The 15959-nt window shown below is 38.4% G+C and overlaps 1 protein-coding gene across 7 annotated transcripts in view; it reads left to right on the top strand.

Moving 5' to 3' along the window:
- The window catches only part of LOC134287642 (1-phosphatidylinositol 4,5-bisphosphate phosphodiesterase classes I and II), a 321529-nt gene that overhangs the window by 51587 nt on the left and 253983 nt on the right, over positions 1–15959 (top strand). For all 7 annotated transcript variants that reach the window (XM_062849987.1, XM_062849988.1, XM_062849986.1 and 4 more), the window contains exon 3: positions 6342–7246. In XM_062849987.1, coding sequence (XP_062705971.1) covers positions 7082–7246 — 165 coding nt within the window. In that variant the 5' untranslated portion in view covers positions 6342–7081. The remainder of the gene's footprint in view (positions 1–6341; positions 7247–15959) is intronic.

The following is a 15959-nucleotide window of genomic DNA, read 5'->3' as shown; positions in this document are numbered from 1 at the left end:
AAGCAAACACACAAACTAAAGCGACAACCGTTCGCTGCTGACTGTATTCGAGTGTGGAAGAAGATGAAAAGTGGAAATCAGGAACCCTGCATACAAGTTTCAGGAGTTTCATAGTAATTAAGAACAATTTGAGGAGATTTTGGGGTACTCACCTTGAAAGGTTCCGGGAGAATTCCAGAGAGATGACAGGACATTTGAGGTCGTTCGAGGAAATTTTACCGGGGATGCTGGGGGTTTCAGGTGAGGGACTTAGGGTTTTGAGAGGGTTTTAGGGAATTCTAGAGCCGGATGCACCAAAATCCCTCTGAAACTCTAATGAAACTGCTCGAAACCCTTTAACCCTCATTGTGCATGGACCCCAACCGAAAACTACGTCAGCAAGCTGTTTCCAACATGATGCATTAGGAAGGTTCAAAATGATCATGACATTCCCTTGGGAACACCTCTAGAGTCCGCTGAAACTTCTGAAACTTCATGTACCTCTAAAACGGGCCCTGAAAGCCTCCTTAAACACTACTATAACTCCTTAAACCACCTAAAACCTCCTTAAATATATCTAAAACGGTGTGAAACACCCTTGATGTCCCCCTTGATATCTTGATACCCTTCTAAGCACCCCTGCAACCTTTTGGAACATCATTGGAACCATTGTGGAATGACCTGAGACCCTATTAAATTCATGAAATTTTCAGGGAAAACCCAGGGAGAATCAATTACAAAATCTCGGAAAAAACCCAGGAGAAATTCCCGAAGAATTGAGCATGAGCATGAGCATGAGCATAATTAACCGCCCGCGGTTGCTCCTCTGTTATTGCAAGGACATCTGCATTTACACAAAGAACCAACAGATAGTGCTTGGGACTAGCCTTCTCCTCATTGTGTAAATACTGACATCCCAATACTTTTCAATGGGCAATACCAGCGCCGGCCGCGTCCGAATGCAGGTCAATTGAGGATAGGGAAGGAAGTGATGACGTGATTCTCGTTTAGGCCAATAACCGAGGAATTCTCTGCGTTACTACGAGAGATCACTAGGAGATTGGATAAGGGAAGGGAACATTAAGGATTTTGTCTTGGTAAACAAATCGCTACAATTACCGGACCGATTTTTGTTTTGCTATGAACGATGAACTCGCGAAAAATTCTGTTTGAATTCGTCCCCACATACGCGTCATTTTCAGGAATCTTTAACAGAGTTTAAAGGGTTACATACTTTGCAGGGGTAAAGAAAAACCGAGTTTTTAACGCATTTTCCAGATTCATGACAATCCCAACAGTGACGGACCACACAAACTAAATTGAAAGTACTTTAACAGACCTACGCAACAAAATAGTGTGGCCAACACCGTACGGTGGCAGACTGCACAAAATACAACAAAATTGTATCAAAATAAAATAAAATTATTAAAAATTTGGGCCGATACTAGAAGTGACGAACTTCGCAGTTAGTTATTGTTTTGTAAATATATAAAGGAGACCGAATATCACAGAATATATTTTTCGCCACACACACGCAAAGCGATTATATTTTCCGGTACTGATTTCGGATTTCACAACTACTCTCCTATCCGCCCATCGCGAAAAACGATGCGAACGCGCGTCACTATTTCCCGACATTGATTCCGGATTTCACACTCCAGCAAGAAAATATATAATACAAAACACTAAAACATCCGCGCATCTATAGTTTTTGTTTCCACTTGAGAACAATGCCACACGCGAATCGTTATGTAAAACTGCATCAGAGTAAAATTTATATGGTCACTTTAATAATACAGAAGAAAAACAGAAAACTTAGCTTTATTTGGTCACTGCCGCTCCGGTCATTGATGATGATTTTGGCCTGGACAAGCTGCCTTCAGGGGTCCCCACCTGTACATCGCTTTGATTGTTACCCACGGACGCGGACACCACTCCTTTCATTGATAAACATTTCACAGTCTTCGAATCACTTCACATCTTCAATCACTCATTAGAATACCTAATTCTATTAGCTAAACTAATTTTCTTCGTCCAAATTGAAAATTCCGCGGACACGAGTTGAACCGTGACAGTAAAACATTTTCACGCCCATACTCGCGCACGGTTTGCTGCGATCAAATTCCCGAAGAATTCCCAAGAGAAAATCCAGGAAGAATTCAGAATAAGTCCCTGAAAGAATCTCAAAAGGGGTTTCCTTGAATATCGTATTATAAGAATCCCTGAACCAATGCTGGGAGGAATATTAAAAAAAAAATCCTGAAGGATTCCCAGGAGAAATCACCCAAGGAATCATTGAATAAATTTCTGGTGGAATCCGTAAAGGAACCTCTGAATGAATGCCTGAAGAAATCTTGGGTAAAACTCCTAAAAGACTCCCAGTAAACATCCTGGAAGGAATCCCTGGAGGAATACCGGAAGACACCTTTGAAAAAAAAGCATTTGAGAAATACTCAAAGGCAATCTGAGAGGAACTTATCATGGAATCACAGGAGAAATTTTAGAAGGAATTGAAATTTTAGAAGGAATTCTTGAAAGGCTCTAGGAGGAAACCCTAAATTAACTTTGGGAGATATACCTGAAAAGTTATCGGAAGGAATCCTGGGAAGCATCAATGAATGAATCTCGAAAGGAACCTACTTGAAATTTCTAATGAAGTCTCGGGAAGAATGCTTGCAGCAATTCGAGAGAAAAACAATAACGAAATATCGGACGGCACCATTGAAGGAATCTTGGAAAAAAATTCTGAAGGAAGCTCACGAGAAATCCCTAAAGGAATCCTGATGGAGTCCCGAAGCAATGTCGAGTATAATACGTGAAAGGATTCCGGAAGGGTTCTTCGGGGAAATCGCTTAAGGAACCCCAGGAAAATTTAGGGAACGCCAGAAAGAGTTCTTGAAGTAACCCCAGAACTTGTTGTTAGAAGTATGAACTGAATTCGGCAGAAACATAACTGGTGCTCAAGAAATTGAAGTTATTATTATTATTATTATTATTATTACTAGCTGACCCGGCAAACCTTGTATTGCTCATTTTAATTGTTGCTCTTGCACAGTTTTTCTAATTGATGGAATAACGACCGTTTGGATGGTAATTAGCAATTACAGGCGCGTTTTCGGTCATCGGGTTACTTATAAAACAACGGTTTTAATTATAGCCGACGTTTCGAGCGTTTATTCACTCATCTTCAGGGCAAAATTAAAGGTTGTTTTTAGGTCAAGTGGGTTTGAACATGGACAATTTGAATGGTTGACAACATTACAACAGCTTTCACCAAGGCACATCTAAACCTGTTTAGATGTGCCTTGGTGAAAGCTGTTGTAATGTTGTCAACCATTCAAATTGTCCATGTTCAAACCCACTTGACCTAAAAACAACCTTTAATTTTGCCCTGAAGATGAGTGAATAAACGCTCGAAACGTCGGCTATAATTAAAACCGTTGTTTTATAAGTAACCCGATGACCGAAAACGCGCCTGTAATTGCTAAGTTTTTCTAATGTTTTTGTTAATTTTCTTAACTTGTTCTACATATGAACATAGCCACCCACCATGAGGACAAATTGAACCGTTCAAAAATCTTGTTGATCATTTCATTAAATAATTAGTTGTATGGCTTCAAAGAGTATGTAAACTCATTTGTATAAACATCGGAAGCCAGGCTCCAGAGGCATGTTATCTTCCATTTGGTACATTTGTCTCAGATAAAGAATGCTGTTTGGTGGTTTGGTTGCTAATCAACTTTTTATCAATGTAACTTAAACGGACAACTCGACCATAGAACTTACAGTTCAACTGCCATAAACTACACAACAGCTCCACTCGAAAGAAAAACCTTCGATAAAAAGAAGGAAACATTTAGGTATGTTGTAAATTTTAGTAGTTGGTCCGTAAAGAAAATAGAACAGTGTGACTTGAAAGTTATCTGTATGGGAGCCTCCCGTTCCAGAAACCGCAGAGGTCTCACACCAAGCTAAGAATCTTTACCGGCCCAAAAATATCTACCTACAAAATTTCACACCGATCGGATAAGTAGTTTCCGAATGCATAAGGGTCAGACAGACAGACGATGCCGCGTAATAAATTCCTAGCGAAATTCCCAGAGGGGTGATACACAAATTATGTCACGCAAACTCGACCCATTTTAACCCCCCCCTCCCCCTATGTCACACTTTTTGTATAGGACCACAATATTTTTTGTATGGGTCGTCATGTTCTGCAAAACCCCCCCTCCTCCCTAATAGCGTGACGTAATTTGTGCATGGCCCCAGAGGTATTTCTGGAGTAATTCCATAAAGGATTCTTGGATGAATATCTGGATGAATTACTGGAGGAATAATCTTTAGTGGAATCCCTGAAGGTATTCCTGGTAAATTCCTCGAGAAATTACTGGTAAAATACTGGGAAAACCTGGTGGAATTACTGGAGGATTCCCTTGATCCAATTCCTGGAGGAATCCCTGGATTCTTGGAATAATGCGTGTGTAAACTCCGGGAGGATGATTTCTTGGATAAATTGCCGTTGTAATTTCTGAACGAATTACTGCTTTAATTTCTGCGAGAATTCCTGAAGTAATATCTGCAGGAGTTCCTGGGGTAATTTGTGTTGTATTCCTGGAGGAATCCCAGAATCAAATGCTGGAGAAATGTCTGGATGAATCTCTGGAGGAATCCCTATGAATGTCCTGGGAGGAAATCCTGGAGGAATGCCTGGAGGTATTCCTAAAAGAATTCCTGGAGGAATTCCTAGAGCGATCCCTAGAGGATTCCCTTGAGAAGCTCCCGAAGGAATGCCTAGAGACATGCCTGTGCGAACTCCTGGAGGAATATCTAGAGAAATTCCTTGAGAAATCTTGAGAGGAACTCCTGGACAAATTTCTGAAAGATTTTCTTGAAGAATCTTTGGAAAAATTTCAGGTAGAATCCCTGGAGAAATCCTTTAAAGAATTCCTGGAGAAATTCATCGAGGAATCCCTAGTGGAATTTCTACAGTTATTTCATGAGGTATCTAGAAAAATACCTGGAGGAAATCCTCGAGGAATCCTTGAGAGATCTCTAGAAGAACTCCTGGAGGAATCCTTGCAGAAATTCGATTAGCAATGTCTGGAGGAATTCCAGGAAAAAATCTTAGAAGAACATCTGGTCGAATTATTGAATGAATTATCGAAGGAATTCCTGGAGGAATCTCAGGAAGAATCTTTAGATGAATCCCTGAAGGAATTTCTGGTAAATACCTGGACCAATTCCTGAAGGAATTCCTGGAGAAAAAGCTGGTGGGATTCCTGGAGGGATCCCATGAACCAATTTCTGGTGAAATCTCTGGAGGAATCCTTGGAGCAATACCTGGAGGAGAAATTTCTGGAAAAACTCCTCAAGGAAACCCTGGAAGAATTCCCGGAAAAAATCCTGGAGGAAATGCTGAAGAAATTCTTAAAAGAATTTCAAAAAAAAATCTCTGGAGGATTTTCTGGATCAATTCTGGATCAATTCTTGGGGTGATTCCTGGAGGTATTTTTGGTTGCAATCCTGAGGCAAATGCCTGGATGAAATCCAGAATTCCTGAGGTAAATTCTGCAGGAATACCTGAGTTAATATCTGCAGGAATTCCTGGGGTAATTCCTGGTGGAATTCTCAAAAGCATTCCTGGGGGAGTCTCAGATAAACATATTTGTTCTATTGTATCTTTTTGTTGCACTGAGATATTATCAAATCACAGCACTACCTAGTGAGAAAATTTTCTAACCAAAAAAGGGAATATTATTTACTCAGACGAAACCACATCCCAAATGTTCAAGAGCACAAATCTTAAGAATCGAAAGTCTGTTCGCACTGAAAAGCTTAGCGATTGGTTATCCGCTGGAGATGACCAATCAAATAACTTTTTATTGCAAACTGACATTTGGATCTTTACATTTGTGTTCTTGAAAATTTGAGGTATGGCTTCGTCATATATTCACCTTAAGGTGAAACTTCAAAGATTGCAATAAAATGACTTGAGCCCCTCTCACGTTTTCAAGTGCACTAATCTTGAAAATTCGTGAACAAATGCACCTGATTTGGATTACCTAGCATGATTCCATGCTTCGTTTGTCAGTTTTGTGCCGCTAAAGTTTACATTCTCATTTGAACATGGATTTCTTGATGTTTCACCTTAAGAACGACGCCTAAGTGATTTTTGTGGTACGGCTCAACTACTTAGAGCTTTTGCTTACACTTTGTGGAAAGAATAACATCATCGAATACTTTCGACTTCACACCATAATGCTCTTACACTGCCACTTGATGCCCATTGAGTCGAACATAAGCAGCTAACCGTAACAATATCTGAATCTCAACGTACTTTTCTCGATTTCTTTCCTTTTCAGATTCTGTCATCCGGAGGAAATCTCCCGGACCGTCTTTTGCTTGAGATCCGCGTCGACTCATTACACGGCGAAAAGCTGCAAAAGTAGCGGAATTAAATCCACGGAAGCCGTTGAGGTTGAGTTCATTGGTTGGTTGCATGACGGCTGTCGTCGTCGTCGTCGTCGTCGCGTTTGCACTCTCTGCGTCACTGACCGACTCAAATGTGGGGGTGTGGTCGCCGCGGGCAATCAACCTGCGTCAGTTCTCGTAATGGCAAACGCGAGATGGCCAACCGAATCGGGTTTAAATTGAAACTGATTGCAATTGAGTGTGTAAATATTAATTATTAACGTGTAGAAATAGTCGATGTGTTTTTCGATAATGTTGTTTGGAAGGATTGCAGCAGCGTGCGTTAGTGGTTGTTCCTGATCTTCGTCGCTGTCATTGGCATTTTGCGAGGAAGCAAACGGAAGCAGCAAGTGCATGTGTTAATTGCATTGAATTTATTATATCGTGTGCACAGCAGAAGAAGAAGAAAAGAAAGAGATAGAAAACGTGAGTAAAGATTTTTTGTCGGTACCAACACGCGCCGTAAAGTGATACATCAGCAGTATCGGCTTTCGGCGTGGCGGGGGAACGGTGAACGAAGCGCGCGGTGCCCAGTAAGGAGTGGGAAGTGTATAGCTTTAATTGAGTGAGTGCTGAGTGATATTAATACATAAAAGGGCATCAAGTGTATCAAGCAGAAGAGCGCACCGCCATGGCTTCTTCGGCAACGTTGAGTGCGGAGGGAAGCGGAAAGCAACAGCAGTCCCCGCGTAACACCGGAGGCCAAGCTGTGGTCAACCCAACAGCAGTAAAGCTCGGTACGATAGAAGTCCCGAAAGCGCTGCAGGATGGCGAGAAATTTCTCAAGTGGGATGAGGTGAGTGCACAAGACGGATGAAATGAATTTTCAGGAAAAGGGGATTAGAAATTTGATTTGCTGATCTTTATATCATTTTTTCTTATTAGCAAAGTAATTTGATATGGAAACCGTTAATGGACAGAATTGGAGTCTGTATCTATCAACTTCTACCATATAATAAATAGTCTAAGGAAGGATATTTCTGTCACCAAAGTTGGTCTCTTGACAAAATCAACTTAACGGCTTATCGCGTCCACTCCAGTTAATCGCTGCCATTCTGAGGCATAAGAGGAGTATCAGATGTGGCAAAAAGCGACGAACGAAAACGTACGGTAGGGTGAATGTGCCGGTAGTGATTTGGACCTCAACGATTAATTTAGATAATATTTTTAAACTTTAGTTTATTTTTAATAAATAAAATGTCGTTTTTCAAGCTGTCTTAGGATTTCTTTTGCCATTCCTTCAGTATTTCCTGAAGGTATTTCTGCAAGTTTTTCTTTTGGATTTCTTTAAAGGATTCTTCGAGGAATTTCTTCGATGATTAATCTTGGAAGTTCTTTTACGATTCTCCAGACAACGCTTTCCTTAAAAATTTCTCCAGAAATTCCTCTAAAGAGCGTGCTGGTTTCAACTTCACAGTCGGTTCATTTTTCATTCGCTTGAAGCCGGATTAAAGCTTTTTTTTAATTCTTCCTGGAATTACCTTTAATGTTTCTTCTTTAGAAGTTTTCCATCTTAAACGTCAACTACACAGAAAAAAATATGTAATTAAAATTCAGCGAGAAATCATGCACATAAAGGGAATGCTAGAGTTAGTACACTTTTACATGAAGTATAATGTAAAATTACATTACCATCGTGTAAATTTGCGCCAACCATTGCGTAAATCATCATGGACATCAACCGGTTACGCGACTATTAGCGGAAATTTACACGAACGTAACGTAATTTTACATGATATCTCATGTAAATATGCACTAACTCTAGCATTCCCTATATGTGCATGATTTTTCGCTGAATTTTACATGAATATTTGTCTGTGTATATTATCGTACAATTAAAAATTAGAAATTAGCAATACAGTTGATGAAATTCTCTGTTATAAAGACTTAGATAGTTTTTATCAATATTTTTGTAAGATATTGGCTATTGCAAGTTTTTGCCGTGTCAGTGCCCGTTAATCTTTTAGTCATCTTAAACTCCATCATCATCACATAATTACTATGGATCCTGTGCGTCACAAATGGTCCATCTACCCTGCACAAAAGCGACACACAGGGAACCATCTCAAAATAGCTTTCCAACCCAAATATCCTCTCCACAAGACCGTAATGTTGCAATATTTATACATAAGCCTCCACTCCGTATGAGTGCACTCCTCGAGCTGTACCCACCACAGTACATTATGCTCTTCGATGCGATGTGGCTGAAAGGGTAGTCTTAAATATAGACTCACATACATACCCACAGACACATACACGCCCCGAATAGAATACCACTTCAAAGACCGCCCAGTTGAGATGCTCTTGAACTACATATTCTACTTCGCCAGTGCCACTGCCACTGCCAGTACGGCGCGGCGGGCCGGTAGATGGTTGCTTAGTAGCGCACAGCTGGCAGGAGCCTAGCCTTGATGCTTTCATCCCTTTTCCTAACTTGGAAGCATAGTAGGTTCATCATAGTCCTATAAGCCTATTCATATACATAGCTTCCAACCTATAAACATACCGATATGGGCGAAAAGAAAGCCCTGATTTCAGACAAATATTCCCTTACTCATTTTCATTCGTCGTTTGTTCGCCGTTTCCGTGGCTTGTTGTTGATACAACAACGGACGCCCTATCTGCCTGATGAGTACAAGTGGAGCTGACGGGCTCCAAGCATCCATTGTTCTCATCCGCATCATCATCTTCATCAAACGAGGCGGAGGAAAATTAGAAAATCGAGTGGTTGGGTAGAATGGGTCGAAACGAGCCATGGGCAGAGCAGGATCTTTCTTATTTATTTTGTAATCATACTTGTGTAAAGTACAATATTTATTGAAAAAATCAATTATTTTTGTTTTGAAGTTTTAGTTATTTTCGGCAATCTTCCATCTCCACCAAGATCTGCCAAACTTTCGGCTTCTTCATTTCCTTGGATGCCACAATGGCCTAGTACCCACAAGATGGTGATTCCCAGCTGTCAAGGTAAAATCAGAGCTAGTTATTCAAGGTTCCCAAAATTTAAGCGCTCCCTGGTACTGGTAAATTCCCAGGAAAATGAGCTCACTATTGGGGATTTTTTTTATTACCGTATGGGTTTGGGCCGAAAGGTCTCAGATTTTCATGAAGTTTTTTCACAGGCAGGGCTCATGGATATATGAACAAAAAAAAAAAAATGAGAAAAATTCAGGGTCACCTATTTTCCCGGAAAACTCAGGTGGAAATTTTTGTGTTTTCCCCTGACACTACTTACTTTGAAAAATCATAACTCAAGAACGAAGCATCGTAGAAACAAAGTTTTTTTTTTAAGAAAATGAAAGCAAATTTTCCCCTCCTGTTATGAGTTTAGCAAGAATTCTTACAAGAAATTTGTAGAAAATTCTACAGGATTACTTTCAGGGACACCGTAAAAATGCCTTCTGGATTTTTTTTGGAGATATACCAAAAAATTTCTGGAATGTATAGTGAAAGAAGATTTTCGCAGAGTTCCTAGATTGATTTTAGCAAAAAAAAAAAATCCTCTAAAGATTTCGCTTAGTATGCATCCCGGTGAATGCATTTTCTTGAAAATTTTTCTGGGGATTCCTCTTGAGATTCTTTCGGGAATTCCACTAAGAATTTAATTTGGGGTTTCTACAGGAGCTTCTTAGCATTTTTTTGAAAAGATTTATCTTATAACTGGTCCACGCATTTACTGCAAAACTCGTCTCGGATTCCTGAAGGGTTTTTAAAGGAAATTTTTACTGGGATTGCTACATAAGTTAGTGCTTTTTCAAACATTTCTAGAAGTTTTTCTTTGAATTGGCTTCGTAAAATTTTCAATTCTTATTTTTCTTGAAATTTCTCCTGTAGTTTCTTCAGAAATTCCTCCAAAAGTTTCTTCTAAAGATGCAATTCCAGGAGATTTTTTTCACAAAGATTTAGGGATTCTTTTCTTTATAAATTCATATTTTTTTCTAGAAACTTTTTTTGAAATTATTGCTTTAATTACGCCAGAGGCTCTATCCGATATAGCTAGCTACATTTATTCAGTGGTTTTCGTGGGCATTCATTTGGAAACTCTTTTGGAAAAATCTCAAAAGATTCTTTATGAAGTTCCTCCAGGAGTTATTCCCATTGTTGTTGAGGCATTGCTTTGGAATTATTTTATCTTTCAAGAATTGTTTCTGATTTTTTCCAAAGATTCTCCCATCAATTCTTACAGAAGTTACTCCAGGATCTATTCCTTAGCGCTTTCAAGGATTTTTTTCAATGAATACCTTCTGAGGGTTTTCTAATCTTCCAGGTATCATTTCAAAGATTCCTTCAAAAATTCATTTTTTTTATTTCTTCTTTATATTTCTTTGGTAGTAGTCATTGGATTTTTGTGTACAAATTCCTTCAAAGATTTTATACGAAATTTGTGTGATAATTCCTTCACAGAAATATCTTGGAGTTCTTCCAAGAATTCCTTCAAAATACACTCCCTCCAGGGATCTCTCAGAAAATTATTAATAGTTTTTTTTTTCAAGAATTCCCCTAGTACCTTTGTCTGCAATTTCTGCAGACATTTTTAAGGAATTCCTTTAGAAATTCTACGGATTTTACAGGAACTCCTAAAGCAATTTTTCAAGCATTTTCCCTTGCAACTACTTGCAGAGTTTTTCCAGAGACTCCTTTATTTTTTTTAATTCAAGGGGTAGGGATAGGTAATCTCGTTGGTATTATCCTAGGATTTCATCTAGTAATTGCTTCAGATATAACTTCTCCTGTGAGTTTCTATATGAATCTCCAGCAGTGTTATATGGTATTTATTCATACAATCGTTCAGGGATTTTAGAGAAATTCTTTCAGGGAATTCATCAGTTTTTCTTAGATTTTTTCTGGAAGAACTTCTGGAAAATACCCGGAGGCATATCTTAACATATTCTGAAGGGATGTCTGAAGACTTCCTAGAAGATATTCCAGATGGAATCACTGGAGCATTTTCCAGAAAAAAAAAAACACTTTAGGAACTTCTGCAGGAATCACTGAAGGAATTTCCCAAAGAATTCTTCGAGAAACCCTTAAAAACAAATTCTGAAAATATTTTTGAAATATTTGTAATGAATTTTGTAGAAGAATTTCCGGAAAACTCCATGGAAGAATTTCCTGATCAAAAATGAATAACAAATAACCGGTTGAGTTATTATTTCAAGCAAACAGAATGTGTTATGACACTCGCCGGTTAAATGTCTATCCATATCGCAATTATAACAGGTCTTGATACAAGCTTATAACAAAGTGAGATATAAACAACCAAGACAGGAAAATCAAATTATTTCACATGGTGTTATAAAGCAGATATAAATAAATTGGGTAAAGATTAAGTAGGGTAAAATTTACTTATTTTTGGATATTTCATTTTAGAGCGATATTTTATTTTTAGTAAAAAGTTACTGGTATCAAAAAAGAGCTCCTCCACATAGTGTATACAAAACCCAAGGATTCGATCCTAGGACGCCTTCAACCTGGAACAGGAACGAAGTTCTTTTGAATAACTTTAGGAGGAATATCTGAATAAATCCCAGGGGAATTTTAGAAGGAAACTCAGGAGAAGCTTCTAAGGAGTTTCTATAGAAACTTCTCAGATGTAACACCTAGAAAAAAAAAACAGAAAAATTTCTTGTAGAAATCCTTTAATTGGAGGATGTTCTGAAAGTATTTTTGGAAGAATCTGTGATCCAGTTTCTGATAAAAAAAAAATCTGTAGAGAAACACATAGATAAGCGTTTACAAAGATCCCTTAAAAACTCTTAAGTTATTTCTAAATTCGAAATATTTTTGAATAAATGTCTGTTGAATAGAATCTGTGGAGATTTTTTTTTTGAGTTATTCTTAGAGGAAATGCCGGATAAATTTAAGAGGAAATACATGGAAAAATATCTGCAGGAAATTCTGAACGAAACTCTGTATGGACGTCTACGGGAATCTCTGGAGAAAATTCTGCAGGAGTTCTGGATGAATCCCTGAAAAAAATTGTGGGCAAATTGACGGGTTAATTTTCAATAAAATCCCTAGAGCAATTCCTGGGCGAATCTCTAGTGAACTTCCTGAATAAATACCTGAACAATGTTCTGAAGCACTTTCAAAGAAATCCGAAGAAGACTTTTCTAAATAAACTCTTAGACGATTTTCTATTTCATTGAGCAATATAATATTAAAACCTAAATAATTAAACTTTGAAAAAAAGGGTCGAATAAGAAATTGCGTCGGCAGTAAGTAATGTCAAATTTAAGTGGAAACAAATCGTCATCGTTTTTCAAAAAAACAAAAGCCGTTTTCTCGCTCAAATCCCAATCGATGTCAATAAAAATTTATCACTGCACGCTGTGTACCATCTGGATAACAGTGAAATCATTTTCATAAACGGATTTGTGAATTTAGCCGAAAAAACTGCTTTTGAATTATTGATGATTGCTGATGATTGAATGATGGTTTCTTGAGCCTTAAGGAATAACAGAGCAATTTGGCAACAGCTTCATGTTTTAGCGTCACCTAGTGGTGACAGCGTCTTTCTCTTGCCTTCGAAAACAGATTTATACACAACTCAAGTGACATGTTGATGAATATCGCACTTTCATACGTTTAACTGAAATCCATTTCATGGCATCAGAGATCAAATCGTTTATCTGGCTTTTGATTTTTGAGCCTCAAACTCTTGAAAAACAACAGCAATCTTGAATTTGTAGCCGCCATTTAGGATTTAAGTCCGACAGCTTGGAGATTCTGGTCGCTATTTTTTGACTCCAGACTTCTTCCTCTGCATGGGTACACTCATATTGAATTGTTTTAGAGCCCAAAACTCCATTAAACATACGCTATTTTGAATTTTAAGACGCCATCTTAGATATTCTGGTCGCTATTCTTGATCTCCAGTTGTCTTTCAAATTGTAAGGTTTTAGAGCCCAATTTTGAGACGCCATCTTGGATATATTAATCGTCATTTTTGGACTCCAGACTTCTTTTCAATACCAGATTTACTTTTATTGCATGGTTTTAGAGCCTGAAACTCCATTAAACAGAAGCCATTTTGAATTTTGAGCTGCCATCTTGGATTTTAGACCACCATCTTGGATATTTTGGTTGTTATTTTTGACATCCAGACTTTTTCCCCATATCAAATATACCCATATTTCATGGTTTCAGGTCCTAAAACTCCATTTAACAGTCGCCATCCTAAACCTTGAGCCGCTATCTTGGATATTTTGGTCGCCATCTTGGATATTTTAATCGTCATTTTTGGATTCCAGACATCTTTACAATACTAAATATACACATATTGCATGGTTTCAGAGCCTAAAACTTCATTAAACAGCCATCTTGAATGTTGAACCGCCATATTGGATTTGATATCGCCATCTTGGATCTAGCCATTTTTGGACTCTGGATATCTTCACCATACCAAATATACGCATATTGTTTGGTTTTGGATCATAATACTCCATTGAACAGCAGCTATCTTGAATGTTGAACCGCCATCTTGGATTTTAGATCGCCATCTTGGATATTATGTGCCGCCATCTTGGATTTTAGGCCGCCATCTTGGATATTCTGGTTACCATTTTTGGACTCCAGACATCTGGAGCCGCCATTTTGAATATTTGGCTGCCATCTTGAATTTTGGGCCAAAATCGTGGAATTTCTGGTCTCCAGTGTTCATTTTCACAAAAAATTCGTCAACCATATTAAAGGTATTACAAATTGCCGCAGTTTGATGTGTCGCATGATGGGGCTTGGTTCAGTCTTATATACTGTCAGTTCCACCGGTGCTGGTCCAGATCACTGAAATGGCCATAACTTCGGAACGCCTCCACCGATCGGAACCATTTTTAATAGCAAACAATGCGGTTAAATTCTGGTTCGATTCGAACTATAATCCGACAAATCTGCCAATGGGAAGTGCCTTAAAAATCAATGAACTTTTTTTGCGCACTTTTTTTTCGAACTGAGTGGATTGGTATATGTGACTTGACCCTCCGAGCCTTATATCGAAAATTCGTTTTTTGTGTAAACATATAGCGTTTCAGTACACTTCGTTGTACTAGATAGGCAAAAAGGTCTTTGTATTGACCCGTGTGTTTTGCACTATTCTCCCTTACAAGCTTCTTCTAGCAAATTCTTCCCAAGTTCAGACAGCCAAATAGAATTTACTAGGCTACTGGGTGAACTTGGAATGAATTGCGATATTAGTTGTTGTTGCTGTTGTTGTTGTCATTGCAGGTATACAGACAAAAAATGCGCGATAGAAGAGCACGCCTTCATTTGCATGATAGTAGGTTTGGGATGATTTCTCAATTTTTGCGGACTAGTTCCTGTCTATTTTCTGGATTCGATCGACAGTGGTTCTCAATATTTTTATAATAGATTTTTGTTGAAAAAAAAAACACATTCTGAAACTATTCTTAAGGGATATCATTAGTTGTATACTTTCTACTATTTTTTTTTTGCTTCGGCATCAACATTGTAGAAAAACCGAGATAAACCACACAGATCGAAAAAAGAGTGTAAAATTCTGTGACATATGATGCTCATGATTGGAGCGTGGGATATCATAGAAGTTTACATGACATATCATGTAAAGTTCATGAAATATCATGTAAACTTCCATTATATGTCATGTAATTCAGCATGACTCTGAGAGTTTACATGACATATAACACAAATTTACATGATATATCATGTAAACCTTCATAACACTAAGTTTACACGAATAAAATGAAGTTTACATTACGTGTAAATCTCATTATTATTATCTGTGCAGGCAGGGTTCTCACTGTTGTTTTAAAATCGGTTGAAGTTCGTTTTTGATTTTAGTAGAATCGAAATATTGCACCCACGTTGAGCAATGCTCCCCCTCTCGTGGGGTAGGGGTAATTTATGCCAATTTCAATATTCTTTTTCATAAACAACGGTTCGGTTCCGTGGCTGCACAGCTGGTGCCGGGTTTGTATGCCGCTGCAAAAAAAAGCGCCTGTATCCCGTCGAGGTCAGGGCCATCAGGCGAGTGAATCGGGATGAATTTTGAAATAGTAGTGATTACAATGCGAACGAACGAACGAACGAAGGGACTACGGAGAAGGTCACTATGGTTACGAGCGCGGCGATGGTGACATGGAGGAGGGATATGCTCGTCGGAAATGCTTCCCATTGTGCGATTTTGTTCGGCATTAGCAAAAAGCCTTTTAGACGGGTTGGCATCGGATGGCAAATCACACGATGGGGAACCTGGTTGCTGTGAAAAGAAAACCGTCATGTGGTGAAATAGGTCATGTGTGATCATTGCGAAAAAGATGGAAGTTTGTCCTACATTTGATATATAGAGGACTGTATATATTCATAGATTTAGAATTGTTTTCTGTTGACGGGTCACTACATTTGAAGGCGGTTTGCTTTAGAAGAGAATGTGTACAATGGAATGAATGGTTGATATGGGTCACCTCCAACTTCAAAACATCAAATATAAATTTAGTTGTATAAGTACGAGTATTGACATGAGTATAAATCAT

The sequence above is a fragment of the Aedes albopictus genome, chromosome 2, assembly GCF_035046485.1.
Source record: "Aedes albopictus strain Foshan chromosome 2, AalbF5, whole genome shotgun sequence".
NCBI classification, from domain to species: domain Eukaryota; kingdom Metazoa; phylum Arthropoda; class Insecta; order Diptera; family Culicidae; genus Aedes; species Aedes albopictus.
Note: the sequence above shows the minus strand (reverse complement) of the source record. Positions and strands in the feature narration are given on the sequence as shown.